We start from the raw sequence: 14947 nt of genomic DNA, 5'->3' as shown, positions 1-14947 counted from the left end.
ACATCCCTTCTAGTAAGTCAGCAAAAGTTATGTGTTTCCCTGAGTTCTGTGGGCTGGTCTAACACATTGAACCTGCGGAGGGGGTGGAGGGATCCTGGATTTATAGCCAGTTGGTCACAAGTTCCAGAGGCCTGGACCTGTGGCTTGCATATGAAGTGGGGGCGGTTTTGAGGACTGAGCCCTCAACCTGTGGGACCTGATGCTACCTCCAGGTAGATAGTGTTAGAATTGATTTGAATTAGAGGACACTCGTCTGGTGTCTATAATAGAATTGATTGCTTACTGGAGGGACAAAATCTTTGCACATTTTGATGATAAGAGGTCACAGAAGTCCTCTGTTTTCATTGTTGAGTGAGAGAATAGGGAAAGCATTGTGGTTAGGTTTTTTCCTGTACCCTCAGATGCACTTTAAGGAGCAGGGTAGCGTAATCAAATAGCAGTATTAGCTAAGCAGTCACAATATGGAAGTGAAGTATTGATGAGAGAGAAAAACTTGCAATAATCACTATCAAGATGAGAGATTGAAGATATAAAAATTGATGAACTCTCCCAGTATATAGAGAGGGGATAGTAGGCTAAGTACAAAGTCTCTACTCCACCCCTCAAAAAATCCCAGGGAGGAAACAGAGAAAGAAATGAGGAGGAGCAGTGTAAAACTATAGAAGCCAGAAGAAAAGAGTTCTAAGGGGGAAGGAATGATTAATAGTCTCAGATTCTTTATAAAGGACAGGGTTAAATCTATAGTATTTGGCAATAAGGAAACCACGAGCAGTGCCGAGAGTAATTCCGTTAGAGTGGTAGGGCCAAAAGGCAGCTCTACCCTCCGGGCAGTAGTCCAAATCCACTCCATCTGATTTTCTCCAGGCTTTATTCTTTAGGAAGATTTTTATTTTTCTTTTTCTTTTCTTTTTTTCTTTTGAAGATGGAGTCTCACTCTGTTGCCCAGGCTGGAGTGCAGTGGCATGATCTTGGCTCACTGCAACCTCTACCTCCCAGGTTCAAGCAATTCTGCCTCAGCCTCCAGAGTAGCTGGGATTACAGGTATGCACCACCACGCCTGGCTAATTTTTGTATTATTAGTAGAGACAGGGTTTCACCATGTTGGCCAGGCTGGTCTCAAACTCCTGACCTCAGGTGATCCGCCCACCTCAGCCTCCCAAAGTGCTGGGATTATAGGCGTGAGCCACTGTGCCTGGCCAGGAAGATTTTTCTTAAAAAAACAAACACCAAAAAAAAGATATGTGAGAACAGTTGGGTGTTAATGCAAGGGAGGTGATTAGGAGGTGAAAAACTGAGCTGCACTTTCCATCCATAGATCATTCAAGGAAAGTGAAGCTGGAATAAAATAGTGCTTTCCTTCCTTGCGTTACTTGAGACAATTAAGGGATAGATTGCTTTAAAGTATGGTCCAGTACCTCCTGCAACTCTAGCTCAAATAAGTAGAAAGAAACTTCTCAATATGTGAGCAGGAACCAAAAAGGCTGGTTCTTTTTGCTGTTTATCTCCCTTTTTTCCCTAAATGTTTATTGCTTCCACTGTGTTTGTTCACTAAAGATCATTACTTTAACCTTCCCATCGTATCAGCTCCTATTCTAAAGAGATGTTAAAAGTAATACAGCCAAGTATGATTTCTAACGTACGCCTCTTCCTTCCATATCACATTTCTCATTCATCCGTGAAGGAATGGAAAGAGATTTGCCATGTCCATTCCAGTTCAGAAATATTATAATTTCCATAATTCATCATGTATTTTATACTAAGGATTCTAGAGATGCCATCTCAGCTCCCTGTGTGAGGCTCTTTCCCATAATATGTTCTATTTTAAAAAGCCCTAGGCAAGTTATTTACCATTTGCCATCTGTTCTAATATTCTTTCTTGAAATTTCCCTTTCAAACTTAAAATTGCTTGTATTTTAGTTCTGTGCAAAATTATATCTATATAACACCTCGATCTCTTTCCCTATGGGATCATGTGTAGCAGATGTTAACATATTATAAACTGGAATGCCATTGGTTTGTTCCAAAACTAGGATGTTTCTTAATTTAGAATGTGATAGCCTGGCGCGGTGGCTCACACCTGTAATCCCAGCACTTTGGGAGGCCGAGGTGGGCGTATCACGATGTCAGGAGTTTGAGACCAGCCTGGCCAACATAGTGAAACCCCATCTCTACTAAAAATACAAAAATTAGCCCGGCATGGTGGCTTATGCCTGTAGTCGCAGCTACTCGGGAGGCTGATGAAGGAGAATTGCTTGAACCCAGGAGGCAGAGGTTGCAATGAGCCAAGACCGTGCCATTGGACTCCAGCCTGGGTGACAGAGTGAGACTCCGTCTCGAAAAACAAACAAACAAAAAACAATATGACAAATAGAGAATTTATATGCTTCTGTGAAGAACAGAATTCCTATTTTACAGATGTCTAGAGGTATCCTAACTTGCCAGTAATGTTGCTTTAGAATTTAGCAGAATTTGAAAAATCTAAATATGGTAGAAAATTAATTATATATCTCATGTTAAAATTTATAAAATAAATTATTACAGCGTTAACTTACCAATAGGCAGCTTTTAAATTCTAGGCTTTAAAAGTATCCTGCTTACATAATAAACATAATAAAGTTTCAAAGATGAGCAAATTAACTTTTCAGCAAAAGCTTTACTTGAGTGTATCTTGGCTTCTTTTTTGACAGTTGTAACCTTAATGTTACAGTAATGTTTTCTTTTTCTGGGAATCAGATAATCTTCTGTTTGGAAAAATATTTTTGGTGAACATTTTATTTTTTAATGGAAACTTGTATTATGTGATACGCAAGTGTTCAAACAATTTATAAGAGCTAACCATCACCACCCACATATAAGATTATACAGGAATGGAGGAATTTTGGCTGACTTACTGTATATAATTATTGAGCCAACGTAGATGGCAGACTCTACCACTTATGATTTAGGGTTTTGAAACAGTATTTTAAAGTACAAATAATCTCACAATTGGTAATCTATAAAGCATATTAACTATTGTATTGACTAACTAAAAATAGATTTAACCTTCCTCCATTTATAAGGATGCATCCATTATATAGGTTCTGTACAAAATTGCCAAGCTTACTTTTTTCTTTTTCTTTTTTCACAACAAAATTTATTTAAATTTTTTGATAGGAAAAGCCATTAGCTTTCGGTAAACTGTTGCACAATCAGTGGAAATGCTGAGAGTCTTTCTGAAAACTGTAGAAGGCTAAAGATAATGAAAAGTGCATCTCTTCATTGTCAAGTCCTTTGAGAATCTGATAGGCTCTATCTAGCTGCACCCTGAAGAGACAAGATTAAGTTCCAGGCGCTGGACACAGAGGAACAGGCTCCTAACTGGAGGGCTTTCCACGGACAACAGAGCGCCTGGCAGTCTCTTCGAGATTAAATCTAGGCTGTGTGGGAGGGTGGGCCCCCCAGAGCTTCATTCCACTTTGTGTGGGTCCTGAGAGTAGGGTGTTTGCCTAAATGGCAAGAAAATGGCCTTTTTTCATGATAATTACTAATATCTGCCATGTAAATTTCTTTATAAATCCCTGAAAGAAAACAACCTATATTAGAAATCAGCTTTTACTTCTGACAAGCAATGGAGCTTTCTCTAGAGCGCTTTACAGGAAATGTCTCAGCTGACTTTCCGAATTGGTACTCTCTGAGAGCCAGCCGGCCCTTGACTGATAGCCCTGGATAAGGAAGGCCAGATAAGATTCTTTGAAGACTCTCAGCTAAATTCAGAGCCCCAAATCCTACATACATTTGGCTACTCTGTAGTAGTGGATTGGTGGCCTTATTTTACAGGCTAGTCAGTTAAGGTTTGAGATGCGCTTAGTTGCTCTGCTTGGGTGGAATAGAAAAGGGGGATTGTAACATTAATACAGGGCCGGTTGGGATTTTAGGGTGCAGGTAAGGATAGGTCATAGGGAGAATGAAGATTCTAGCAGGTTGGTTTTTTGTTCTCTCTACAGTGGGAATAATGTAAGAAGCAGATAGTTTGTTGCCCCCAACTCTTTTTCCATGTTCTCGTCTATCAAAATGATCTGTACAAAAAAGTTCTGTTTATAAAAATTTTAGTCTTTCATCTTTGCAGTCTGTTATCATCTTTATGAATTTTTTGACTCTTCCACCTTCCTGGCACCACAAGGCTAGCATTGCTATATTTATTAAAGATTCAGATTTGGAATTTTGTCCTCTTATCACTACTTCCTCTGCCATTTGTTAGCTCTGGTTCTTATTGTATCTTACATTTGAAAACCTTTGAAGCTTATGGGGTATATCAATTCTTTATTTTCTCAACTTTTTATTATCTAAGTACCCTCAATTATCAAGTTGTTTAAAAAATAAATAAAATACATAACAGAACAATACACACTAATAAATTGATCATTTATAAAAGCAGATCCAACCCCAAATCCCTCTCCTTTTAACACAGACCATCTGTTATTATCCACCATCCTTTAGTTTGGCAGGGTCAGTTTATCAATGATTTTTGGATGTTTTAAACCACATGATACAAATGCAGCATAAAGTGAACTTGTTAATCATGCAGAAGTTGGAGGGTTTCTTGAAGTCAGAGAAGGTGATGGTGGAGAACTTGAATTGCATGAACTGTAATTGATTTGTGAGCACCTCGTGGAGTTAGCTAATACAGTAAGAATGATGATGTGACAGATGTATTTAAACAATGAATTTGCATATTAGGATTGTCAGAGGCCTTTGGGGAAATTAATGAGGTTCTCAAATACTACAAAAAAGGACCATCTTTTCATAAAAGGTGATATGATGTCATATATCATGGCACCATATATTTTTGTTACAAATTAGCACTGAAAATAATTTTAATTTTAAGACTTTGTGCATCTTTCCATTATGATAAAAATTGTTTTGAATTAAAATGACACCCTTGCTTAATTTTTAATTTATTTTTTTATGGAAAAAAAGTGAATCTTTTTTTCATAATTTATTCTGAAGTATTGGTACCTGGGTATATCAGTCAGACCTTTTGCAGGAACTGGAAACTGTGCTAGCTGCATGAAACAGAAGTGTTTACTATAAAATCAGGTGTTTTATGGGAAGTTTGGAAGGTTTGAAGCATCTGTGTCTAAGGTGACACTTTTCAAAGAAATCAAATACAACTGGATTATCAGGGGAGTTAAAACTTTTGAGGCCACCATTGCAATTTGTAGAGTGGACATTTGAATGTTGTTGTAGAGAAGCTTTGTTTTCAGACCTTAACTGCTAACAGAGCAGTCCAGACACGGGAATATGATCCTTACCTCATTCGACTTTCTAAATCTTTGTGTGGCTGCATCTAATTGGATGAATCTAGCTGCAAGGGAGTCTGCAAATGTAGTTTTTTTTCCGTATTTCTGTAAACGGGAAGGGGAGGATGGAGATTGCGAGAGCCAATCCAAGGTAACCAAAAGAAAATTTAAGTGGTTTCTACTTAAGAGATCTTTTTCTGGTACTGGGTATCATGTGTAATGATGCAGTTACATTTTTGACTGGCTATGCAAATTAGAAAGGTTAAAAAAAATCCCAGGAATCTTCACAGTCACTAGTATTATGACCTCTGTTACCACTAACTTGGGTGCCATGTGGAACTAGCTGGCCTGTGATGTGGGGCAGAAATCCATGTAGAAAGAGGTGTAATAATTGTTACTGTGCTAGGCCATTATTAGGATCATTTTCTTTTTATTATTATTGTTATTTTTTATATTTTTAGAGGCAGAGTCTCACTCTGTCTCCCAGGCTGGACTCCTGGGCTCAAGTGCTCCTCCAGTCTCAGCCTCCCAAGTAGCTAGGACTACAGGCACACACCACCACACCTGGCTATTTATTTTCCATTTTTGTTGAGATGAAGTCTTGTTATGTTGCCCATGCTGGTCTCGAACTCCTGGCTTCAAGTGATCCTCCCACTCCAGCCTCGGAAAGTGCTGGGATTACAGGCATGACCACTGTGCCTCATCAGAATCACTTTTTCCTGTGCGTGTGTGTGTGTTTATATAATAATATCCTTTAATTTTATGCTATTTTCATTATATTCAAATTTATGATGAAACAGAGCTGGCATAGGCAATAACATTTACAAACTGAGTTTTGGAAAACTCCTCCAGAATCTACTTCTTACATGCTATTTATCAACTAACCTTTTTATATAATCATCGTTCATGAAAAAAGAAAACCCTAGTTATGTACCAGCATAACTCAAGAAATACCTTTTAATGATTAAAGGTCACCTTTAAGAGTATGCTGGAAAAACGAAAATGATCTGTGCATTTTACTAATCCAGTCAGAAATACTAATTGTACTCCTTATTAAGATAAATTTGGGTGCTGGTTTTTTGGCTTCTGGTTTCTTCTTGTACTTAACTATCATCATACAATTGGAGAGTGGAATTATGTATAGGGGCCATACAGGATGTTAAAAATGGTTATGTTCCATTGTGAAAGACAGTGTGGCGATTCCTAGACTTAGAACCAGAAATAGCATTTGACCCAGCAACCCCATTACTAGATATGTACCCAAAGGAGTATACATCATTCTGTTACAAAGATACATTCACACATATGTTCATTGCAGCACTAGTCATAATAGCAAAGACATGGAGTCAACCCAATTGCCCATCAATGATAAACTGGATAAAGAAAATGTGGATATATACACCATGGAATACTATGCAGACACAAAAAGGAATGAGATCATGTCCTTTGCAGGGACATGGATGGAGCTGGAAGCCGTTATCCTCAGCAAACTAACACAGGAACAGAAAATCAAACACCACATGTTCTCACTTATAAGTGGAAGCTGAACAGTGAGAACACATAGACACAGGTGGGGAACAAGGCACACTGGGGCCTGTTAGGAGGAGTATGGGGAGGGAGAGCATCAGGATAAGCAGCTAATGCATGCTGGGCATAATACCTAGGTGATGGGTTGATGGGTGCAGCAAACTACCATGGCCCGCGTTGACCTATGGAACAAACCTGCATGACCTGCACATGTATCCCAGGACTTAAAATAAAATTAAATAATAAAAAAAGGTTATTTTTTTTCCACTATGGGCTACTTAAAAACAACATGGCAATATAGTTTTTCCCAAACTGTGCATTACAAATACTTTAGTCTTTTGTGTAGATGTTGGTGAAAAATAATGAGCTTTTAAGGGGAGAGTGTGTATGTGCATGTATATATGTCTGAATAACATATAAATTCTCAAAAATCTTGCCTATTAAAGTGTGTTACATTCCTTTATTAGTTGAAAAGTCAATTATTTTTCAGTTTCCTTTCATAGTAAGGGCTACTTCTTTTTTTTAACAATAGAAAATTAAGGAAATCAACCCTTTGTAGGGGGGTTGTGTTTCTAAATTACTGGTTGTCTTCAGCTGTCAGCAGACATCATGATTGACCTTCAGCAAGTTAACTGTTGTAGCAAAAGATATAGTTTCCAAGGAAGAAGTAACAGAGGTTAGGATTAAGACTACTAAATTTAGCAGGGTGCAGTGGTGTGTGCCTATAGTCCTAGCTATGTGGGTTGCTGAGCTGGGAGGGTGGCTTAAGCCCAGGAGTTCGAAGCCAGCCTGGGCAATGTAGCAAGACTCTGTTGTGGAAAAAAGGAAGGACTATTAAGTTTACATTTCTAGACCATGTGCGGTGGCTCACGCCTGTAATCCCAGCACTTTGGGAGGCCGAGGTGGGTGGATCACCTGAGGTCAGGAGTTTGAGGCCAGCCTGGCCAACGTGCTGAAACCCTGTCTTTACTAAAAATACAAAAATTAGCCGGGCGTGGTGGCACATGCCTGTAGCCCCAGCTACTCAGGAGGCTGAGGCAGGAGAATTGCATGAACCCGCGAGGCAGAGGTTGCAGTAAGCTCAGATCACGCTATTGCACTCCAGCCTGGGCAACAAGAGCGAAACTCCGTCGCAAAAAAAAAAAAGTTTACATTTCCTTCATAGAGATGGGGGGAAAATGGTGCCCTAAAGATTTTTATCACATCTATCATAGCACCCAAAAATGCCTCATTTGTAGTAAATACCCTTTCTGTCTTGTCCATCTGCATTTTTTCCACTGCAAATGGGTTGGATGTCTGTTCAGATTTAATAAAGAAGATGTTTGCTTTTCACTTTGTGGAGATATTTCTTGGATCCAGAGTTTAACCTTAGCAAGCAGGGTAAGAGTTTAGTTTTATACTTAACATTATCTTTATATTACCTGTTAATTATTCTTCCACAATATGTAAAAATCAAGTCTGGAGTATAAGTGTCAGCCTCCCAGGTGGGTAAGAAGCGTGTGCATGTGGACCTATGGCTGTTTACCGTGGCCTATGGGGATCATCTGGAGCACTCTGTAGTGTTGCAGGAAACCCTGGAACACTGAAGAAATAGTTCTCAACACAAGAAGTCTCTCATCCTCTCTTTCCCTTTTATTCCAGCCTTGAGTGAGCAAATCCACATCTGTATGAGCAGTAATTAAAGTACGATTGACACTGCAGTTTCCACAAGACTGGGGGTTGTCTTCCTATGTTTGTCTGTCTTCCTTTCTCTCTATCAATTCCTTCTTCCTCTCTTTTCATCTGTTATTCATATTAAATTTACCCTTAATAAGGCAATGCCCTTTCCTTTTTTTTTTTTTTTTTTTTTTTTTTGAGACGGAGTCTCGCTCTGTCACCCAGGCTGGAGTGCAGTGGCGCAATCTCAGCTCACTGCAAGCTCTGCCTCCCAGGTTCATGCCATTCTCCTGCCTTAGCCTCCCAAGTAGCTAGAACTACAGGCGCCTGCCACCACGCCCGGCTAATTTTTTGTATTTTTAGTAGAGACGGGGTTTCACTGTGTTAGCCAGGATTGCCTCGATCTCCTGACCTCGTGATCCGCCTGCCTCGGCCTCCCAAAGTGCTGGGATTACAGGCATGAGCCACCACGCCCGGCCAATGCCCTTCTTTCTACTCAAAACTTTTTTTTTTCTTGAAGGGTTCCTGGTTGATTGTGAGTTTTAGGAAAGGAAGACACCACTTATATGTCAGAGTGCCCCATATGTTGGCCAGTTGTTATCAGCCATCTTTTTTTTTTTTTTTTTTTTGAGACAGTGTCTCACTCTGTTTCCCAGGCGGGAGTGCAGTGCAGTGGCCTGTGATCATAGATTGCTGCAACCTCAAACTCCAGGGCTCAAGCTGTCCTTCCGCCTCAGCCTCCCAAGTAGCTGGGACTACAGGCATGTGCCACCGTGCTCAGCTAATTTTTTTAATTTTTAGGAGAGATGCAGTCTTGCTATCTTGCTCAGGCTGGTCTTGAACTCCTGATCTCAAGTGATCCTCCCACCTCAGCCTCCCAAAGTGCTGGGATTACAGGTGTGAACCACCATGTCTGGCCATCAGCCGTCTTTATAAATTGTGGAGAACTGTCAGTTATCACTTTCTGAAATACCCTAGGTAAAATATTAAAGTTCTAGTAAATGTGATATAAGCGATATGGCACATGCTCATAATGCATTTGTCTTGCCCATATGGATATCAAAAATATTTTATATATTATTATTGAACACTCATTCAGTGATCACTTTTAAAAAGCAGTGACTACCTTTAAAATTCAGGATTACCTTTAAAATGTTTTCAGGGAACATCCTAAAAACCAATGTTCCTAGGCTGGAAAGAAGGCTATCTTAGAAATAAACTGGTTTATCACTCAGAGCTTTCTTCCCTATTCTCAGTGGTCTATTTGTCCTCAATGGTATCATTTGAAAATGAGACAGATGTGGACTTAGGATTCTGTGGTAAGTCACGTGTGTTAACCACTTTGAAATCTCAGGGTGCAAGCCAGGGGACACATAGAAATATTAATACCATCTTTCTGTCAAGGAGTCTTTCTGGAAGTATGACAACAAACAGATATAATTTTGCTTAATTTTTTGCTATTTGCATTTTTCCTTATTTCATTACTAACTATGTCTGTCCTTGTCGCCCTTCAGGAAGTTGTTGACATGAAGTCTGAGGGACAGGCCACTGTAATTCAGCAGCTGGAACAGACTATTGAGGATCTGAGAACCAAAATAGCTGAACTAGAGAGGCAGTATCCTGCCCTGGACACAGAGGTGGCCAGTGGTCGTCAAGGGCTTGAGAATGGAGTGACAGCCTCAGGCGATGTCTGTCTCGAAGCTCTCAGGTTAGAAGAAAAGGAAGTACGGCATCATAGGATTTTAGAGGCGAAATCGATACAGACTTCCCCCACGGAAGAGGGTGGGGTGCTGACACTGCCTCCTGTGGATGGGCTGCCAGGGCGTCCTCCATACCCCCCTGGGGCTGAAAGTGGACCTCAGACAAAGTTCTGTTCAGAGATTTCTTTGATTGTGTCTCCAAGGCGAATATCAGTCCAGCTCGACAGCCATCAGCCCACACAGAGCATCTCACAGCCTCCACCACCTCCATCCCTTCTGTGGTCTGCTGGTCAAGGACAGCCTGGGTCACAGCCGCCCCATTCTCTTTCTACCGAGTTTCAAACCAGCCACGAACACTCTGTTTCCTCTGCCTTTAAAAACAGCTGTAACATCCCATCTCCACCACCTCTGCCTTGCACAGAGTCCTCCAGCTCCATGCCTGGCCTGGGCATGGTGCCTCCCCCACCTCCCCCTCTCCCTGGCATGACAGTGCCTACTCTGCCCAGTACAGCCATTCCCCAACCTCCTCCTCTGCCGGGTACAGAAATGCTGCCACCCCCTCCCCCTCCTCTTCCCGGAGCGGGCATACCTCCTCCGCCGCCTCTACCCGGAGCAGGCATACTCCCTCTGCCCGGAGCGGGAATACCTCCTCCGCCCCCTCTACCCGGAGCGGGCATACCCCCTCCTCCCCCTCTTCCCGGAGCGGCTATACCCCCTCCTCCCCCACTTCCCGGAGCGGGCATACCCCCTCCTCCCCCTCTACCCGGAGCGGGCATACCCCCTCCGCCCCCTCTTCCCGGAGCGGGCATACCCCCTCCTCCCCCTCTACCCGGAGCGGGCATACCCCCTCCTCCCCCTCTACCCGGAGCGGGCATACCCCCTCCTCCCCCTCTACCCGGAGCGGGCATACCCCCTCCTCCCCCTCTTCCCGGAGCGGGCATACCCCCTCCTCCCCCTCTTCCCGGAGCCGGAATACCTCCTCCGCCCCCACTTCCCGGAGCGGGCATACCCCCTCCGCCCCCTCTACCCGGAGCGGGCATACCCCCTCCTCCCCCTCTTCCCGGAGCGGGCATACCCCCTCCACCCCCTCTACCCGGAGCGGGCATACCCCCTCCTCCCCCTCTACCCGGAGCGGGCATACCCCCTCCGCCCCCTCTACCCGGAGCGGGCATACCCCCTCCGCCCCCTCTACCCGGAGCGGGCATACCCCCTCCGCCCCCTCTACCCGGAGCGGGAATACCTCCTCCGCCCCCTCTACCCGGAGTGGGAATACCTCCTCCGCCCCCTCTACCTGGAGTGGGAATACCTCCTCCGCCCCCTCTGCCTGGTGCTGGGATTCCCCCACCTCCTCCCTTGCCAGGTATGGGGATTCCACCTGCTCCAGCTCCCCCACTCCCTCCACCTGGGACAGGAATCCCACCGCCCCCTCTGCTTCCTGCATCAGGCCCTCCACTCCTCCCACAAGTTGGGAGTAGCACTTTACCAACCCCACAGGTGTGTGGATTTCTTCCTCCTCCATTGCCAAGTGGCTTGTTTGGATTAGGGATGAATCAGGACAAAGGGAGTAGGAAGCAGCCCATAGAGCCTTGTCGACCAATGAAGCCTCTTTACTGGACCAGGATTCAACTACATAGTAAAAGGTAACATGAAAGTGAGCTCGTCTTTGCACAGTGTGTGTCAGTATTAGGGAAGTGTTTACCTTCAAACTCGGGAAAATTACCGTTGAATGTATTTTTAAGCACAACTCTAAAACTTGTCTAGATTTTTACATCAATATATAGTGCAGCAGTTTGCTATTTAAAGCTTTAGGCTTTTCTGTAGAAGTACCAAAGATGTAAAATAAATACATATACGTATCAATGTATAAGATGTAGGTATACCCATCTATGTAGTTATTGATATATCTCTTAAAGATTGAGGGATATATTTTTCTTAAAATACATGCTCTGTTATCTAGTTGTAAGACTGCTACTTATGCCTAAATTCCAGTGAAAGTATGCTTATATGCCCTTTGGAAAATGAATGAGGGCAGGTAAGCAGAGACATTTGTATCCAAATTATTTTCCATGTAAGAATCTACTCTTTGCTTTTACTACTTCAAGTTTCCATTTCTGACAAACAGCTTAAAAATGTAAATCAAATTCTTTTTTTTTTTTTTTGGGGGGGGGGGTGGACGGAGTCTCGCTGTGTCGCCCAGGCTGGAGTGCAGCGGCGCAGCCTCGGCCCACTGCAAGCTCCGCCTCCTGGGTTCACCGCATTCTCCTACCTCAGCCTCCTGAGTAGCTGGGGCTACAGGCGCCCGCCACCATGCCCGGCTATTTTTTTTTCTATTTTCAGTAGAGATGGGGTTTCACCGTGTTAGCCAGGATGGTCTCCCATCTCCTGATCTCGTGATCCGCCCGCCTCGGCCTCCCAAAGTGCTGGGATTACAGGCGTAAGTCACCGGGCACGGCCGCAAATCAAATTCTTAGGTAAACTGACTCTGGAGCATGATTTAGTGCACACTTTAAAATGCACAGCCCTGTCCGGACGCGGTGGCTCACGCCTGTAATCCCAGCACTTTGGGAGGCCGAGGCGGGTGGATCACAAGGTCAGGAGATTGAGACCATCCTGGCTAACACGGTGAAACCTCGTCTCTACTAAAAGTACAAAAAATTAGCCGGGCGTGGTGGCGGGCGCCTGTAGTTCCAGCTACTCGGGAGGCTGAGGCAGGAGAATGGCGTGAACCCGGGAGGCGGAGCTTGCAGTGAGCCGAAGCTTGCAGTGAGCCGAGATTGTGCCACTGCACTCCAGCCTGGGTGACAGAGCGAGAGTCCGTCTCAAAAATAAGCAAGCAAGTAAATAAATAAATAAATAAATAAATAAATAAATAAATAAAATGCACAGCCCTGGTTTACAGTCCCATCTTGTAGGCTTTCTTCAGAAACATGCTTCACAAAAATACACATATCCACACCCCAAGTGTGAAATAATTTAGTTTTGAAAATTTCATGGCACTTCTGTCCCTCATTGGCAACACAGCACAAAGTCATACAATCATAGCTGGGACTGATCATCATAAAAGAATGCTTTCCACCAGGTATTCTGGTGGTACTTTATACATTTATGTGTCATCTATAGCCCGTGTTCCCTAGTCACTGAGACAATGCTGTGATATTTGGCTGTGGAATGTGTAGGTGGCAGGGAAAAACGCACACTGTAAACCTCACTGGGGCTTCCTTGTTCTAATGTTTCATGATTCCTTGAATTTCCTTTGTGTGAATTTCCTTTGTGTGATGTGGCATGCATTTAGAAACAGGGTATTTGCCAGGTTCGTTTTCATTTCTTATATGGATTTTTCTACTCACTACACCATATCGGGGGCAAGAATCTGTATATTCTGATGACTTTAATTTTTCAGTTCATCTTCTGTGTTGTTACCACGCCACTTATGTATGTGGGTGATTCATTTTAAACTGTGCCCCAAAGTCATTTTCTCCAGATATGACGGGAAGTTCTTGTGTTTTGTTGTTGGTTTGCTTTTTAAAAAGATGTGTTTACCCTTTTTAGGTGGTACTACACGAATCTGCAGTCACTGACAAGACAAATAACAATGGGGTGATGGGAGGCAGTAGGAGGGAGAGGATGCCATCCTGTAAATATGTATTTTTTAACCCATGAATAATCTGCAAAGTTGTTAAGTCAAGTTGGGATTTTGAGATAGCAGACATTTCTTGCCTCCCTAGCCCACACTGAGATAAGTTTTCTTTTTACATTTTTATACAGTGGCCTGATGACTGAGGCTTCCTGGAAATTATTTCTGGGGAAAAATTTCATTCATGGATGGTATTTCAACTTTCCCATTAAGTTGATCAAACAAATGGTGGTCTTAAAGAAAAAGAATATTTTTTCCTTCTTATCTCTCTTCTTTTTCCCTCCTTCCCTCCTGCTGGCCTTCCTCCCTCCCCTTCTTCCTTTCTGTTTATGCTTGCTGTGATGTAAGTTCAGTTTGATGGCTGTTTTATTGTTTTTTTGCTTAATTTTAGAGACTCCAGTACTTCACTTATTTGGGAAAAAATTGAAGAGCCATCCATAGATTGTCATGAATTTGAGGAATTATTTTCTAAAACTGCTGTAAAGGAGAGAAAGAAACCTATCTCTGATACTATCTCAAAGACGAAGGCTAAACAAGTGAGTATTTTTGTGCTTTATGAAATTGGACAGTGTTTCTGGCATAAGTGTGAACTGTCATTAGAGAAAACTTTGAAATAGTTTTTGGGCTGTGTAAACCTCCATGGATCTTAGGCAGACAGCAAGGGTTAGAACTTTAGAACATGTGGTTAAGTAAGACTAGCCCAAATAGAACAACACATAATTATCTCCATCCAGTGATAATGTCCCAACTTTTATTTGTAACATCATAATACATATTTCCAAAATATCCGCCATTGTCTCTTTCCAGAATTAGTTGCCTAGAAATAAATTTTCATTTGATTTATGTCCATCTGAGTGCTCCTATGGATGGAAAGAAAGGAAAGAGTGGGCAAAGGAAAACAATCAAGAAATCCAATCCTTAGTAACTGATAATGTGTTTGGTATTTTGTTGCATTATATCTGAAGTGGATGCCGTTAGAATCCAGTTAAACAGTCACACTGTACTTGAAATGTGGAAGAGAAATCTTGTATCCATTTCTAACCTCTCTATTTTATGTTAGATCCTTTGATCTAACCTGTGACATTTTTGAGTCATAAAAAGAAAGATTGGTGCATTTCAAGAAAAACATTTCCAAGCAATTTTTTTCTACT

General features: G+C 42.4%; 1 protein-coding gene across 4 annotated transcripts in view; it reads left to right on the top strand.

Annotated features, from left to right (window-relative positions):
* FMN2 (formin 2) overlaps positions 1 to 14947 on the top strand; it is a 394366-nt gene that overhangs the window by 113081 nt on the left and 266338 nt on the right. For 3 of the 4 annotated variants that reach the window (XM_055373745.2, XM_031015559.3, XM_055373751.2), the window contains exons 5-6: positions 9977 to 11802; positions 14188 to 14332. The exons of the other annotated variant lie outside the window; for it this stretch is intronic. In XM_055373745.2, the coding sequence (XP_055229720.2) occupies positions 9977 to 11802; positions 14188 to 14332 (1971 nt within the window). The remainder of the gene's footprint in view (positions 1 to 9976; positions 11803 to 14187; positions 14333 to 14947) is intronic. 4 annotated transcript variants of the gene reach the window in all.

Source organism: Gorilla gorilla, chromosome 1 (assembly GCF_029281585.2).
Source record: "Gorilla gorilla gorilla isolate KB3781 chromosome 1, NHGRI_mGorGor1-v2.1_pri, whole genome shotgun sequence".
Classification (NCBI taxonomy): domain Eukaryota; kingdom Metazoa; phylum Chordata; class Mammalia; order Primates; family Hominidae; genus Gorilla; species Gorilla gorilla.
This window is presented reverse-complemented; position numbering and strand designations above follow the sequence as displayed.